Source organism: Microcaecilia unicolor, chromosome 1 (assembly GCF_901765095.1).
Source record: "Microcaecilia unicolor chromosome 1, aMicUni1.1, whole genome shotgun sequence".
Taxonomy (NCBI): domain Eukaryota; kingdom Metazoa; phylum Chordata; class Amphibia; order Gymnophiona; family Siphonopidae; genus Microcaecilia; species Microcaecilia unicolor.
In genome coordinates, this window is record NC_044031.1 from 413,670,143 (window position 1) to 413,687,702 (window position 17,560).

Below are 17,560 nucleotides of genomic sequence, written 5' to 3' on the forward strand. Positions count from 1 at the left end.
GAGCTCTGCCTGCCTTTTGGTCCTGTGCGTGGAACGGGGAGCATCTCTGAAAATACTACCTTGGAGTATCTGAACTTCAGCTTTCTACCTAAGAGCCTAAATTTGGCTTCCAGAACCTTCCTCCCACATTTGCCTGTGTCATTGGTACCTACATGTATCAAGACAGCCGGCTCCTCCCCAGCAGTAAGATCCTGTCTAGATGATGCGTGAGGTCCACCACCTTCGCATCAGGTAGGCAAGTCACTAGGTGACTAAAAGCAAAAAAGGTAGTGGACATGAATCCACCACTATATTATTGAAAAGAAATCTCCAGCTGTGTTCCACCAGAATTTAGAATTTGAAATCATTAACAACTATTTTACAACTGCCCGAGGAGTTAAATCTGGGCTTGGCAACTGAACGCAAATCTTCTCTTGGCAAAACACAGTGTATACAGTAAGCCATCAGGCTGGCTTCCCCCAGAGAGTTCTAGTACACTTTTTAATAACAGCAGAAGTATGCCAAGCAATTCAATACACATCTGCCAGCAGGAATGTCCTTGAATTAAAAGTTCAAACAGGGCTCATAATGATGCTTGGCTTTCCAAACTTTCTTAGGTCATGGTGTCCCTAGGCTACACATTTCCTCTTCCCCATTGCTGCTGCTGCTACCGCCGCCACCACCACCACCACAAATAGTATTGAGTTCTACCTTACATCCAGCTTCTGCCCACCTTCTTCTCTCCCTCCATACATACAGCTTCTGCCCACCTTCTCTCGCTTCTCCATACAGCCTCTGCCCACCTTCTCTCCCTTCTCCTTACAGCTTCTGCCCCATCTTCTCTCCATCCTCCATCCAGCTTCTGCCCACCTTCTTCTCTCCCTCCATACATACAGCTTCTGCCCACCTTTTTTCCCTTTTCCATCCAGCTTCTGCCCACCTTCTTTCCCTTTTCCATCCAGCTTTTGCCCACCTCTCTTCCTTTCCATCTTGCATCTGCCCTCTTCCTCTCCCCGCTTCCATCCAGCCTAAATCCCCTGTTAACCCTCAGAATCCAGCATCTGCCTCCTTTATACCCCTCCCAACACTTCCCTGCTTCTTCTGTAGACCAGCAGCAGTGGCAAAGCAAGCTTGAAAGTGTCCACCCCCACCTTAATAGGGCAAGAACCTTCTTTTTCCGGGTTGCAAGGTGGTTTGTTATGCAGTGGCTCCAGCTCTAAGTAGCAGTCTAACATAGTGGTTCTCAAACTGTGTGCCGCGATTAGACTGCTACTGAGAGCTCGAGCCACTGCATAACAAACCACCTTGCAACCCGGAAAAAGAAGGTTAGTTCCCTATGAAGGACAAACTTGTTTTGCCACTGCTGCTGCTCAGAGAAGCAGCAGCAGTGACCTTGGTGGTGGTGGGAGGGTGGTGAAGAAAATACGCCGTGGCACCCCTGCGAGTTCGCTGCGGTGTCCTGGGGTGCTGCAGAACACAGTTTGGGAACTGCTGTTCTAGCCTTTTTTTTTTTTTTTTGACTTGTGCATAGTTCTGTTCATAGACAGTTCTTGGCTCTAGAACCTTTACCAGTGCTTTCTAAATTTGTTATGTTCTTTGACAGAATGAAAATCAAATATTTAGTAGTTTTTGTTTTACTTTACAGTCCATTGATGATTATTACGCAGAAGATCACATCCCTTGCATTCCAAGTGCATGATGGTAAGGAAAAGAATATGCTGAGTTCAGTGTCTGGTTACATTTAGAAAAAGGGTAACTAATGGTGATGCATTTTATAATGGAAATGTTTTTCCGTTTTTTTCCTAAAGTTTGAAACTGTGACTTCATTTCTAAAATAATGTCAATAAAGATGAATTGCATTGTTTCCTATCCTGAACAAAAGATAATGATGTAGCCATGATTGTATTGTCTAGCATAGACTCCTAAGAACATAAGTTCCCTGCTTTGTCAGACCAAGGGTCCATCTAGCACAGTATCCTGTTTCCAACAGTGGCCAGTCCAAGTTTCAAGTGCTTAGCAGTTTCCCCTGGTGTTTGTACTTTTTTGAAGAGGAAACGATTTATGTTTTCCCGTTTTACTGTATTCAGGATTTTATGGACCTCAATCATATCTCCCCTTAGGTGTCTCTTCTCCAAGCTGAAGAGCCCTAACCTCTTTAGCCTCTTCTCACGAGAATTCTTCCATCCTGTTTGGCTGCTCTTCTCTGTACCTTTTCCATTTCCACTATATATATTTTTTTGAGATATGGCAACCAGAATCGCACATAATACTCAAGGTGTGTTTTCACCATGGAGTGGTACAGAGGTATTATGATATTCTTTGATTTATTCTCTATTCCTCTCCTAATAATTCCTAACATTCTGTTTACTTTTTTACACTGAGCAGAAGATTTTAATGTATTGTCCACAATAACCCCCAAATCCTTTTCCTTGGTAGTGACTTCTAATGTGGAAAATGTGGGTTAATCTTCCCAATGTGCATTACTTTGTGCTTAATTTAATTTAAAACATTTATATTTCACGGGCCATAAGTTCTAAGTGAATTACAAAATTAAAAATAAACGGAGGAGCAACTTCACAAATTGGCAGAACGCACATCAATTAAAAGTTTTAATCACACAATCGCTATTAAAGTTTTTACTTGCATGATTAATTGCATAAAACATCCCCTTCACATTTCCTTCTGTACAGTACAATATATATAGATAGCATATGTAAATTCTCAAAACTGACATATTTCAATTACTAAACTAAAAATAAAATCATTTATCTTACTGTTGTTGTCTGGTGATTTTATCTTTCCAATTATCTCTTCCCTGTCTCTGGTTCTGCTTCCCTGGGCTCTGAATTCTGCTTCCAGGGTCTCCTGTCTATTCACTATTTCTTTTTTCTCCTGTTTCTCATCCTGCCCTATATCCATTTTTCACATTCAGCTTTCATCCATTTTTTCCTCCTTTTCAAGTCGTTCTAGTTTCTATCTCTTCCCTTCTCCTCCATTCATGGGCATCATTTCCTCTGTTCTCTCTTCCCTTTCCTTCCCTGGGCACCATCTCTTCCCATCTCTCCTCTCCCCTTCCCTTCCCCTCTATGGGCACCGTCTTTTCCTGTCTTTCTTTTCTTCCCTTCCCCTCCATGGGCACCGTCTCCTCCTGTCTCTCTTCTCTCCCCTTCCCTTCCCCTCCATGGGCACCATCTCCCCCTTTTTCTCCCCTTCCTTTCTCCTCCATGGCCACTGCCTCTTCTTTCCATTTCTCTTCCCCTCCACATCCACCATCTCTTCTCTCCCCTTCCCCTCCACGTCTACCATCTCTTCTCTCACCTTTCCTTCCCCTCCACAGCTACTGTCTCCCTTGTTTTTTCCAGCATCTGTCCTTCTCATAAGAACAAGAATAGGAGTAGGAATTGATGTCACCACTTGATAATGGACATCTAGTAGCATAGCTCCACTGGGATAATTGCTATCAGTTGAAATTACCTATTCCCCTGGAAGTTGTTTCCTCTCCTTTTCTTCGCTGTGAAAGTGGGAGAACATTATCGACCTGTAAGAAGCTTGAGAAATTCAAATATACTGCCGAGCACAGTGAAAGTACCCAGATCACAATGGTCTCACTGACTTCATTCAGGGAGTTGTGATGTTAGTAGGGAACTTTAATTTACCCCCAGGGACTTCCCTAGACCATTTGAAGGGAGAAAAATTGCGAGTTCTGCTTGTTGGAGAAAACATTTAGAATTGGTAAGAACGTTTGATCTTTTCGATATCAGGAGGATTCGGCATCTGGAACAGCAAACTTACTCATTTTATTCTCATGCACAAGACACTTACACTCGCATTGACATGTTGTGGTGTAGGAGATGTTTTGAGGTCAAGTGTTAGATTCTCATATTGAAGGTATCCACATATCAGATCATGCACCAGTATGCTTGGCCTTGGGAGATTTGGATGAAGATAGACACCAAAGTTTTTGGAGACAATGAAAATTTGTTGGGGGACAAGGTAATTTGCGATGATATTTGGGATGTTATCCACAAATACTTGGATAGGAATGACACTCGGGAGGTGACTGATGGCATGTTGTGGGATGCTTTGAAGGCTGTGATACGGGGGCATTTGTTGAAGTGAGGTGTGTGAGAGAAACAACAGCGGGAACAACACGAGTTGGACCGTCGGTCTCAATTGGTGGAATTAGAGAGGCAGCATCGGCTCCATACCTCTTCTGAGGTTCTGGTTTGGTTGAAAGTGTCATTCAGAGTTGCAAACTTTATAGGTGGAGAAGATGGAGTTCATGAGATGCCTACTTAAACAGAAATTTTTGAATTTGGTAATCAGGTAAGATGCTAACAAGGTATTTGAGAAGGCGGGTAGTGGGGACGACGATATTGAAGCTTAAGGGAGCCAATGGTACATTTCATTATACTGATGCAGAGATTCAGGAGCTCTTTATTCAATATTACAAACAGCTTTATCGTAAAAAGGGAAGTTTTGATAAGCCTCAGTACAAGATTATCTGTACATTAACATGTCTTTCTAATGATGTCCAAACTCTTCTTGAGCAACCCTTTTTTTTTTTTTTTTTTTTAGGAGATACAGGGGTTATTAAGAGATTAGAGAGGAGTAAGGCTCCAAGATTAAATGGCTTTACTGCCAAGTTTTATAAGCTATTTTGTGGGGAAGTTGGTCCTCTACTTAGGTTGGGCAACCATAGTTTGCAGGGGGGAAAGTTGGCTGAAAGTATGAAGATGCGGGAATTTCTGTACTGCTGAAACCTGGGAGAGATCCGGGAGTTTGTGGTTCATATAGGCCAATTTCTCTAATAAATGTTGATGTCAAAATTCTGGCTAAGGTTATAGCTACTAGATTGGGTCCTGTACTCCCTAGATTGATTCATTCAGACCTGTCTGGATTTGTTGCTCACCAGCAGGTGGCTGATAATATTCGACGAACATTGAATTTATTATGGGCAGCTCCGTCTCAGGGACGGACTGTGGCCTTTTTAGCTACAGATACAGAGATGGCCTTTGATAGGGTCGCTTGGACCTTTCTCTGGTATGTTTTTATTAGTACTGGGGTTTGGGCCTCTCTTTAGTGGGTGGCTACAACAATTGTACGAGTGGCCGGTGTCTCATCTTCGGATTAATGGAAGGTATTCGGGTTCCTTTTTAATTGAGCGTGGCATAAGGCAAGGTTGCCTCTTATCCTCCCTACTTTTTGCGCTTTCTATCAAACATTCTGCGCAAAGGATTCGTTCACTGGATGACATTTGAGGAGTTTAGATGGGAGGGATATTCACAAAATTTTACTCTTTACTGATGATCTTTTGTCTTATGTAGGATCCCTGGTTTAACACTGCCAGCTTTACTGAGGGTATTACAGGCTTATGGAGAGTTGTCTGGATTTAAAGTCAATTATGATAAATCGGAGTTGATGGGAGTTACTATTACCCCTATAGAAGAGACACGTTTGCAGCAAAGTGTTCCCTTTCGGTGGGCCACTCACAGTTTTAAATATTTGGGGATCCAGATCCTATGAGACTGGACACAACTATTTTCATTGATCTATATGCCCCTATTCCAACAGATTCGGAATGATTTACATAATTGGTGCGGTGGGTGGTTGTTGCGGTGGGGTCGGATAGCAGCTATCAAAATTAATGTGATTCTTCGCTTACTTGTTTTTCCAAACTTTACTGGTGAGTGTTCTGCAGGCCGATTTAAATTCTCTCCAGGGTGAGATGTTGGCGTTTATATGGGGTGGATACCCTTCTTGGCTTCATAGGAAAGTATTGTGGCAAGATGTTGAGTTGGGGGGGGGGGGGTCCCTAATCTTCTGTGATATTATTGGGCTTGTCAAATAAAGTTTATATTGGTATGAGAGTATGGTTTGTAGTCGGCGGTGGTTTGGATGGAACAACATGGGAAATCTGGGCTCACATTTGGGGCCTGTCTCTGGGCCTCTCTCTCTCACAAGGCCTACCAACAGGTTACACATAATCCCTGGGTATCCCATCTGTTATCTGTATGGAGCTTTCTTAAACCAAAGCTAAGTAAAGGTTGGCGCTCTTCATTTCTGGCCTACATCAGCGCTGAGCCTGCCTTCCCAGCTGGTCAAGGAAGAAACAGTTTATAGTATTGGGCACAGGCTGGACTGCTTAGGTTTAGAGATTTGTTCGATGTGGGGGATCACATTTCCAGAATTACAAGAGAAATCTGACATTCCCAGTAAAGATTGTTTCATTTATTTGCAAGTTAAACATTGTATTTTGCAGCAGGGCTGGTTGTGGGATGATCCCAACGACACTGAGCATTTTGAGAATGTATGGACAGGTTTGGTGACATTTAGAAGGAGTTATTTCAATTCTTTATCGCTTTATTCAGGGTAAAGACTTTCAGAAATATGTTTTTATGGAGTCTTGGGAGAGGGACTTAAATTGTGTGCTGAGTGTGAGTGAATGGTGTGCGTTATGTTTAGAGATTTAAAAAGCATCTCCATAAATATTGCTGAAGGAGAATGTCTACAAAATACTTACTCGATGGTATTACACTTCTGTGAAAATTCATAAAATGTTCCCCACAGTACCAGATGTCTTTTGGAGTTGTTGGATAGAGAAAGGGACTTTCCTACATATTTGGTGGGAACGTGGACCAATACGAGACTTTAGGACAACAGTGACACAGACTATTTCCACGTTATTGGAAAGTGAATTCCTTTTGGATCCTAAATGGTGCTTATTGGGGTTAGGTAATCGGAGGGGTCCTAAATGGCAGTGACGCTTTAAACAGATGTGCCTATCAGCTGCTAAATCTGTTATTGCTGCACATTGGAAGCGCTTGGAAGGCCCCACGTCCTTAGATTGGGATTTGAAATTGCAGCTCGCATGTGTGGTCTGGGCTGCTAAAAGCTTCTGGAAATTAGAATAGTGGGCAGCATCCCTGCCAGAGCTCTGTTGGATCACCCATATGTGGCAATATGTACTGTGTTGTCCTTGGAGAACATGTGCTACAGGTGAGTAATTTCATTTTCTTTCCCTAGCTCCCCTTTTCCATGACAGGATATTTGTTCATGATTTTCCCCCACACTTCCCCTCTCCAGCATCTCCCCTCTTTCTTTTCTCATCCTTCCGTTCCATCTTGCATTTCCCCTGTTGCAGAGCTCAGACTGTCCCCACAGAACTTTCCCCCAGCTCAAACTTGCCTTCTTGTGATTAGAGCTGCTTCTAGTGTTCTGACCTACAGTCTTCCCATTGGTGGATCCCATCTACAGTCTCTGCAGAGTAGGTTCGTGCATGGGGGGAGGGGGGTTGAGAGTTGCAGATACCCATCTAGTTTCCAGATATTAATACAAAAAAATCAGTAAAATCCTTAGTCAGACAGTTGTGAATCCTACTGTCCTGAGTCCTGAGCAAATCTGACAGTGTCCCTCTAAACACATAGGCCCTAGCCATGTACCTAGTTTGCCAATACCTTAATCTTGCCTTGCGTATAGCAACATGTATTTCTTAGCATCAGCTCCACTGTTCTGAACCAATGGGTATTATCCCTTCCTACCAGCAGGTGGAGGTAAAGAAAACTGAATTTTGCTCATGACATCACCAGCATAAGCAGAAATGCTCCCTGGAACAATCTAGTATTGTTTTCTACGTTCAGTAGGTGACAGGTTGTGCTGATGGTTCTTTTGGCCCTGGCTTAGCATCCCGCTCTTCTGGCTGCGGCCACACAGCGTGGTTGAGCCTAACGGCCACTCCCAGGTCATAAACTCAGGACCATACCTGATTGAGCTTGGAACTTGGCTCTGCAGCCCCCAGACACACTTCTTAGTGCCACACTGTGAGGCTTTGGCTCCTGCAGAGCCTTGGGGTGGGTCCCCATCCCCCCATCCCCTTTGCCTGTTCACCCTGTTTGGGTGTATTTCCCATAGGCTCCCCCTGCAGCTCCCAGGCTTTCCAAAAGTGCTCACTTCAGCAGCACATATACAAAAAAAACCACATATACCAAGAGAAAAGAAAAATTTATTCTATTCACCTGACTAGCTTCATACCCTTTGTCAGGGGCTAATACTTGTAAAGTAGGGAATTTCCCTCTAGGTGCACCCAGAGAGCCAAGGACAGCAGAGACACTTGGGCCCCAGGCCAAGTTAGGCCAGAGCAGACAGGCTAGCACGATCTTGCCTTGGAGTAGGGCATGCTGATGGCACATGCCGCACAGCCTTCAGAGCCAGCAGCTGAGCAAGGGTAATGGATTATTTTTATAGTGTATAAATGTGGCTCATTCAGCCTGTCTGCCTTTCTCTAAGTAAAAAGCATTTTACATGTGCTGTTACTTTCCCCCCTTCAGCTAAAATGGATAAATTGCTCTCATATACACTGTTCCTGCAAGGACAGACTGGCAGTTAGAATCATCTCTTCTCTCTCAGTTCACTCAGACAGAGAATGAGAAAAATTCCCTGGTCGTGTAATGGGCTTTTTCATTCCTGTCCACCTAGGTCCCCTAGCAGGCTGTGGTCCCAGTGGAGTCCCTGGGGGGTCATTAGGGGCCCAGTGGTTTTTGGTTCCAGATCTTGACCCCTCTTGGAATCTAATCCTAGCCCTAACCCTTATTCTCTTGGTTGGGAGGGCCCTAGAGGCCCCAAGAGGATCAGCAGAGGCCCCATTTTGGAGTCTCAGCACTGTGGAATATATCTGGTCATTCCAGAGGGTCTGGGCTCTTTAGAGGGAGTGGAGGAGGACTTGGAGGTCCTCTTGGGCTCCAGTTCCGAGGACCCTCCCTGTTGAGAGGCTGGGGAGGAGCAGTCCCATGGGTGGCCAGAGTGCTGTTGGTCAATGCCATGGCGGTGGAATACATCAACAAGCAGGGTGGAATCAGGAGACTGGCCGTGGTCCTCCATGCCAAATTTGGTCTTATGTTAAATTTGGTTGAGTTATTTTGCAAAACAGAGCAGCAACATTGTCAATGCATAATACTTTTCAACACAGGCTGGAAAGAATTAAAAAGGCACACCGAGCTCAGTGTGCATCTGCTGCTCTTCCTGATTTTTGCTTTCTGCCTCGACTGATGGTTTAGATGACTGTTGTCTAAAATGTATATTCTCCTACCAAAACTTGACTAAGTGCTTGGAAAATTCCATAAGAGGACAAAAACCTATTAACAGTCTTTAGACTGCATGGCATTTGGAGAATTGAGTGAACACTTCTGGTTGTCTTTGCTTTCACAAATTTGGCAACCCTTCAGGCTACCCAACAACAGTTTGTACAGAATCGCCATACCTTTCAGAAATATATTGATGATGATCACAGTTAATCAAGTTGCCTGCAACGTTGCTTGCTTTTGAGGGATGGGAGCTGCCAGAATTGGGACAATAGTATCAGTGGAGCTGAAAATAAATATTACTGATTCTAGGGTTCCAACATTTCCATCCAGATACTGTATTGTAAATTGCTGAGACAGTACTCCAGTCTGCAGTATCTCAAATTTAAATAAACTTGAAACCTTATGTGTTCCTTGCATCCATTTGTGGACCTTTCCATTATGCTCGTGGTTGTAACAGAGTTGTGATACCATGTGAGCCTGAGCCTTTCTCTGCAGATCACAAATTGCATGAGCACTGCAAAAATGTTTAGTGTTGTGTCCCGTTTTCATCTGTAGAGTTTTGTTTTAGGAAAGTAGCTTTTCTAACCGTGACTGAATAGATAGAGATGGGCTGGAGTGTAAATTTTAAGGGGCTTTGATGTTAGCTTCGGAACTTTTAGTACAAGAACAGTGCTGGGCAGACTTCTACAGTCTGTACCCTGTGAATGACAAGGACAAATCAAACTTGGGTGTACATATAAAGTATCACGTACCATGTAAAATGAATTTATCTTGTTGGCTTGTTGACATTTTGCTGGCCTGTAGTGTTGCCCACTTGATGTAGTTTTCTTTCCTCAGAGCAGCCTGATCCAATCCCAGATTCATTCTGCTGTGTTAGTATGAACCCAGTGTATTAACTTTATTAAGAAAATCTGAAATACAGTTACTTTAATACATTGTGGCAATACCTGATTATATCTGCTAGTTCTGAAAAATAATAAAGAAAAAAATGGAGCCAATTCAAAATCCTGTTACTATGTTGACTTCACTAAATACAGCATGGAGGAAAGGAGGGCTGAATTTTTTAAGCCCTATTTTATGAAATGTTTGATTTGTTTAGGAACTATGTTATCCTTATATTATTACAGCTATAGAAGTCAAAGATTTTATTTGATTTACTTATACCTCAACTTCATGTGATGGAGCACAGCTTCATCTCTCGTTAGGACTGCTCTGTGGTTTGTTTCATTATCTCCTTGCCTTTTTACCTTCCAGGAATAGGTCGGCGTGCTGAAGACCTCACCCCTGAACAACTTCGACTTGCTGTCAGGTAGGGGGCCCATTTTTCTGTTCTTCCACTTAAAATTTGTGCAAAAGAACTACAATGTTTTTAATGTGTGTATTAAATTTCTTCAGGGCTCCTCTCAGCTTATTGATCATGGAACGTAGTCTAACTTTGATCATAATGTAACCAATAATCTGGGGGATGTCCTGAAAGGTTCCTTTGTATAAGTGGTCAATCCGTTGCTGAAGTAAATTGTAGGTGAATGATACTCTGCTTTAAGGGTGAACAAGTCCTCTTTGTAACACTGCTGGGATCTACTGGGACCTAAAATAATGGCAAACAACTCCAGAAGCTGTGGTTCTAAAAGTAGGATGACTTTAATAAATGCCAAAGTAGTAGTAGTTGACGAGGGTGCTCCTTTGGGTGGACTAGATGAGGAGAATGGTGTGGTTTAAAGTAGTGTGTGTGACTTTTTAATGGCAGCTATTGAAGTGATATGGGGTAAGGGGAGGTGGCTTAGTGTTCATCTTGTAAGTGTCAAACTCCTAGGGTTACTGAATGTTTGAATCAGGTAATGGTGCAGAGGGAGAGGAATTTGAAAAAGGGATTATTGAAGGTGAGGTTGATTAATGTAAGACTGGTAAAAAATAAGGCTGTTATACTGATTTCTTGGCTGTGGAGGGCTATGATATTGTATGTGTTACTGAGTCTTGGTTGCTGAAGTCTGATTTGGTGATTGTGAGACATGTCACCCTGTGGATTTTAAATGGGAGTGGGTTTGTCATTGTCGGAAGAGGGGTGAAGGTGCATTTGTGTTTTTTAAGGTGCATTTGAATTTTAGTTTTCTGAAGTGAGTGATTTTGGTGAGTTTTTGGTACTTCAGAATGCAAGTATAGTGCTTGGGGTGTTATATTGTCTGCCTGGGAAGATGAGTATGGATTGTTCCCCTTTGTTGAATGTGTTATAGAGTGGGATAAGTTAATCTTGATAACATGTGTTTGATGGGTGATTTTAATATTCCCTTTGAACCAGCAACAGATGTGTTTGTGCGGAGGGATCATGTGCTTTTTCAGTCAGCTTTGTGTCCGAGTCAAATTGGTTTCGGAAGCAACTCATAATGCAGGGCATGTGTTGGATTTAGTGTTTTTATCGCCTGGACTGAAAAAGGATTTATGTCATTCGGTAATGGTATTCTTGGTACCTTGGTCAGATCATAGTTTGATTTCTTTTGTGTCCATTTTTGGTGATAAGAACCACTCATGTAAAGAAGGAGAAAGTGTAAGTGCATGCTTTAATTGATGTTGCTAAATTGGGTGAGCATTGGTTACCATTGTTGAATGTTAAAGAGCATCATTCTATGGATGAAGCAGTTGAACTTTGGAATAGGACATTATCTTTATCCTTGAATGAGGTTGCTTGTATGCGAATAATAGGTGGACATGTTAATTACCAGCTTTCTGCATGGAGAACTGAACCGGCGAGGCAAGTGCATAGAGAACTTCGACAAGCTGAGAGACAGTGGCGGAAACCCCAGGATGTTGAGGATTTAGAGAGTTGTAAGTTGCCACTTGTTGCGTATCTCAGTTTTGGTGGATGATTGTATAACGAGCACTTTACTCAGAAATTATGTGATGCTTTGAATAGGCCTCGTGAGTTATACCAAACAGTGAAATTTCTGGTGGAGGGATCAGAGGCTAGATATGAGTCCTTGGGACCAGATGCTAGAGCATATGCTACTTTTTTGGAAGGAAAAATGAATCAATTGGATGCTGTGGTTGGGGTTATGGTGTTGGGAGAGATACAGGAAGTTGAAGATTTGGAGATGAAGTGGAATGAGTTTGAGTTGACTAATGCTCAGGTGGTAGTGAAGTTGGTTTATTCTCTTACTCCAACATGGGCTTTAGTGGGGCCTTGCTTGTCGGCTACAATGCGGTTCATGGCCGCTACAATTGCACCAGTGTTATCGCAGATTGTAAATAAGTCTTTGGAAGAAGGTTGTCTACCAGGAGTGTGTAAACAGGCAACTGTACGGCCTCTGTTGAAGGGTGAAACTGTAGATATTTCTCTAATGTCTAATTATAGACCAATCTCTATTGTCCCTTTTTTAGGGAAAGTGGTGGAAAAGGTGGTGGTGTTGCAGTTAGAGGAGTTTGTAGAGCATAATGATTGTTTAGATCATTTTCAGTATGGTTTTAGAAGATTTCATGGAGTGGAGACATTGTTGCTGTCCACCATGGATATGTTGAGATTTGGGTTAGATAAGAATCAGTGCTTTTGTGTAATATCATTAGATGTTTCCTCTGCTTTTGATTCAGTTGACTTAGTTATGTTATTTTGGTTAAGACATTTGTGGATAGGAGGGAAGATTTGATTGGTTTTCTTCGTACTTATCTGGTCGTAGAATGCAAGTTGTGGTTCAGAGAGGAGTACTGCAGGGGTCGGTGCTTTCTGCCCTCTTGTTTAATATTTATCTAGCACTGTTGTGTTGGGTGCTTGAAAAATTGGGTGTTGAATACTATTTGTATGCTGATGATGTGCAGGTTTTTTTCCTGATAACGGTATGGGATGTTGGTTTGTTAGACCAAATCTCAGCATACATGACTGCTATCCGAGAATGGATGGGGTGAGTAGATTGGCTTTGGATCTGAAGAAGACTGAGATAATGATTGTGGGACATAGTGTTAGAAGAATGGTCAAGGGTATGGCAGTTAAAATTTAATACATACACTATCAATCACAGCTATGAACAATTACAAACCTTTATTATTATCAAATGTGTAAACATTATCCTACTACTTGCATAAAATGTACAAAATACTCTAAACACATTCCACTCTCACCACTCATACCACCACTCATCAAACTTCAAACATACATCAACTCGTGTCTTCAAATTCTACTAACAGCACTGTAATCAATAAATCTAATCATATAATAATAGACACAACTGACAGTAAAACAGAGAGACTTATGCCATATCAATAGCAATTGTACAGTACTTGTCCAGCCTTCGGCAGCGTACTCGCTGGAATACTATCAGTGCGTTACCGATTCCTCCTTGGTTATCTGTGCAATTTTAGCCAATAAGGCAGTTCTTAACAGTCCTGCTGTAGTTGTCGCAAACTCCACACGCTGTACCCCTCACACGGGGCAGCATCAAATCACCACATCACATGATAATGTTCTATGACTGCCAGCAACGTGTCTTCAAAATATGTTTGTTGCCAATCATGGGGCCATAAAGTTCTTCAAACTGCCGCAATTTTTCTGGCATCCAGTTTACCACACCTCTCAGCTGTGACCCTACACGATCCGTGGTTCACTCATACGAGCGTCTTCATGGGTCTCAACGAGTGAGCGGAAAGCCAAATCAGGGCCCCATACTAGGCTGTTGCACACGCGTTCCTAAGCGTTCTGCCTGCAGCCCAGTATGGGACCCTATTTGACTTTCTGGTCTGCAATTTGCCACTATTTGCTGTTAGTGATCTGATGTATTTCACACACACTCAAAAATTGCCAGGTAGCCCGGAAGTGGGCACGGTCTACATTCATGGGACACATGACGATTATAAGTAGCCTGTTGTTCATTAGGCTGCAATTAGAGCAGCTTCTGTAGCTTTGGGGTGTTTTCTTTTCTTCTCTTTCCTTTCTCCCTTGCTTTTATGTCCTGCTATTTTTGTAGTTTCTTTCCTTCTTATATTTTTCTATTGTAAACCGCTGAGCTGGTTATATACTTATGATGTAATATATCAAGAATAAACGTTCTTGAACTTAGCAGTAGTATTTAAGTGACTTGACCAGGATCACAAAAAGTCACAGCAGTACCTAAACCCAGGTTCTCAACCCACTGAGCTAACAATTAGGCTATTTCTCACTCTTTGGATGTAGGACCCTTAAACAGAGAAAGGATGGAATCAAAATAACTTAAATGACCTTATGGTAGTTCATGAGTTTTTTTTTTTTTAGGGCAGGGGTGGCACTTAGCGTCTCCAGTAGTTGGGAAGTAAGGCCAATGCTGGGCAGACTTCTATGGTCTGTGTCCTATAAATGGCAGAGACAGTTCAGGATTGGATATGTGTATTTTATATCACATTCATATCATATGTTATAAGTGAGGGTGCTGTGTAGGTCAGTGGGATAGAAGAAGACATCTTATAACAGGGCTCTACAAATCCTGGGTGCCATACTTGCATGCTTGCACCCGGGATTTTGTACCCCCTAAATTTTGTTTTTTTAGAGCTGCCTCAAACAGTACGTTTCTTGCTTTTGTGCCCCAATTTGGCTCTCTGTAAGTTTGAACCGCACAGTGCAGGAAGTTCAGGATGTTTTGTGGGATTTGAAAGTATGAGACTAGGCCAAAACTCCTGTACCATGTGGCTCAAGCTTTATAGAGAGCCAAATCTTGGTGGGGGAGTAGATGCATGCTTTTTCTTTTGGGAACAGAACCCACAATACGAGAGAAAAAGGTGGCAGTGTCAGAGAGAGACGAAGAAGGCTTGGGAGGGGTGTGAGTGAGAGAGAGTGAGAGACTGGGTGAAGGCTGTTGGGGGTATGTGAGAGAGAGACTAGTTGAAGACGCGGGGGGGATGTATGAGCAAGTGAGTTTGGGTGAAGGCTGGGGGTAGGTAGTAGGTGTGGTATAAGCAAGAGAAGCTGGTAAACACCTAGGCTGTGATGATTGGTGATATGTGAAACAAAGAGGCAATTGCCTCTGCTTCACCAATCAAGAGGGTGCAGTCACCCAACTGACAGCATGCTTTGGGATGGGAGACTATTGGCTCTGCCAGTGATTTTGCAGAGGCATCTTAAGGGACTGATTTACTAAAGTTTCTTTGCCCACAGATAAAATAGGAAAAGAACCTTAGTAAGTCAGTTAATAAGAGATCTACTGTCAGGGAGGGGATTCCGTCCCCCTCCCCTCTAAACTTCTTTGGAGATAGTGTTGGAGGTATGGGAAAAGAGAAGCAAGAGATGTCTGAGCTGCTAGCTCTAATTTTTGTGTGGGTCTTGAAAAAAAATAAACTACTAATACAGGGGTAATTTTGTGTGTGTCAGCAAGGCCTTTGTAAAACAGGCTTAAATTAGGGACATTTTTGGTCTTCTTGTAGGTGCCTTGCTATAGAATTAGGCCCTACCTGCCCAGTAATTGAACATTCTTTGTGGCAAAGCAGCAAAAATAATGCAACACTAAACATCAATTGGAACCTCCTACTGAGGCAGTTTAGAATTAGGTGTGGCTAAATCTGTTATCTGTTGTTTGGTGCTAGGATGAGGGTTGGGAAACATTTTCATTTTTCTAACCCCAACAACCCTTTCTGTTGTCACTGAAAGAATGTAATAGTAAAAAGTTACCATGCTTCTTTCTCTCATTTGACAGAGACGAGTCTTATTTTGGCTGGGGAAGGTAGTGATATAGAGAGAGGCCAAAAAGGCAGATAGAATCCAGGCAGAGAGTAGGTACTTAGGTTAGGGGGAAGATAGTGTAGAGAATGAGCCATACCATAATAATGTGACAGAAAAAGATGATTTAACCCAGTTATTTTGTCCTCACCAACAAGGATACGCCAGCCACATAGGGCAATCAATTTTCCATCCAGACAGCTTTTTTTTTTTGTTTAATTTAAAGAGGCCTTTATTAATCAGTATACAAAAAAGTATAATGGAACACAAGAGAGCATACTTAAGTTAACAGGCTCCATAAAAGCATGATATAGAGCAGGGTGTCACAGCTGTGGCCATGCCCCCATGTTGGTAACTTTGAAAAGAAGCACCGCACAACCCATCCTTTCCCACAGCATATTAAAATTTATCAACGCTATATCGATGACATTTTCATTCTATGACAAGGGGATAAAGATACACTCATATCTTTTCACCAGTGGCTGAACACAAGAGACCCCAATCTTAAATTCCAAATGGAATATAATACAAACAAAATCCATTTTTTGGATATTTCAGTTACAAAGCATGATTATTTTTTCAAGACCACCATTTATAGAAAACCAACAGACCAGAATACTTTCTTACATTACTCAAGTTATCATAATCCTAAACTTCAATCTTGCTCTTTTCTAATTCCTCCACCTCCGTTGTATTTGCTTAGACTTTGAAGAATTCAACCATTGAGCAAAAATCATGAGCAATAGATTTTCTGCACGTGAATATCTGTTGAGGCATATATCAAGTGTCAATATGCCAAACTGTTTAACTTAATGATTTCTCTTGCTCTTCATCTGATTGCATTGCATTGGAAGAATAATCAGCTTGTTTCATATCATGAATGTTGGAATCTGCTGTGTTCTTATAGGCGATATGAGGAACTGGCTGCCATAAGATTTGGTTGCATCTCCTCTTTCCATGGAGCATGGTCGCTGCTAGACAACTATGTGACTTGTGAAGGGAATTAGCTCTCTAAAGTATGTTGCGCATACTGTCCTGTTTTATTTTTATCAGCTCACTGACCTTTTTTTTGTTTGTTTGTTTTTTTTCTTCTTCATTGTTCCATATATATGCTGTTATATGTTTTTATAAATATTATGTTGCTTTAAAATCAATAAATTTAAAAAAACCTAGAAAAGGACAGTGGTGACTTATTACAACCTGTACATATCAAGAAGACACTGGATATTGTATGCACAGTTAAGTATTTCTTTTTGGCTAAATATATCTTTCGATCTATCCGGAAACATTGGCATATATTAGAAGGCTTGAAATGTTTCAAGAACAAAGAGTTGATGGTCGCATATTCCAGGAATAAGATCCACAGAGAACATCTTGTCCCCTCAACATTACTGGATTTGACCACAGCACTAGCATCTATGGCATTTGGACACCGCAAATGCAGCCATTGCAGCGTGTAACATAGTAGATGACGGCAGAAAAAGACCCGCACGGTCCATCCAGTCTGCCCAACAAGATAAAGTCATGTTACCTTGATTTGTACCTGTCTTTTTCAGGGCACAGACTGTATAAGTCTGGCCAGCACTATCCCCTCCTCCCAACCACCAGCCCCGCTTCCCACCACTGGCTCAGGCACAGACCGTATAAGTCTGCCCAGCACTATTCCCCGCCTCCCAACCACCAGTCCCGCCTCCCACCACCGGATCTGGCACAGACTGTATAAGTCTGCCCACCACTATCCTCGCCTCCCCACCACCCCTCTTCCCCCCACTGGCCGACTGTCTTCATCCACCCTACCACCAAGAAATCATATAGCCTGCAACACCCTTCAGACTGC

At 42.3% G+C, this 17,560-nt stretch overlaps 1 protein-coding gene across 3 annotated transcripts in view; it reads left to right on the top strand.

The window, feature by feature from the left end:
* MBOAT1 (membrane bound O-acyltransferase domain containing 1) overlaps positions 1-17,560 on the top strand; it is a 216,051-nt gene that overhangs the window by 137,331 nt on the left and 61,160 nt on the right. For all 3 annotated transcript variants that reach the window (XM_030211557.1, XM_030211566.1, XM_030211574.1), the window contains 2 exons: positions 1,625-1,680; positions 10,314-10,368. In XM_030211557.1, the coding sequence (XP_030067417.1) occupies positions 1,625-1,680; positions 10,314-10,368 (111 nt within the window). The remainder of the gene's footprint in view (positions 1-1,624; positions 1,681-10,313; positions 10,369-17,560) is intronic.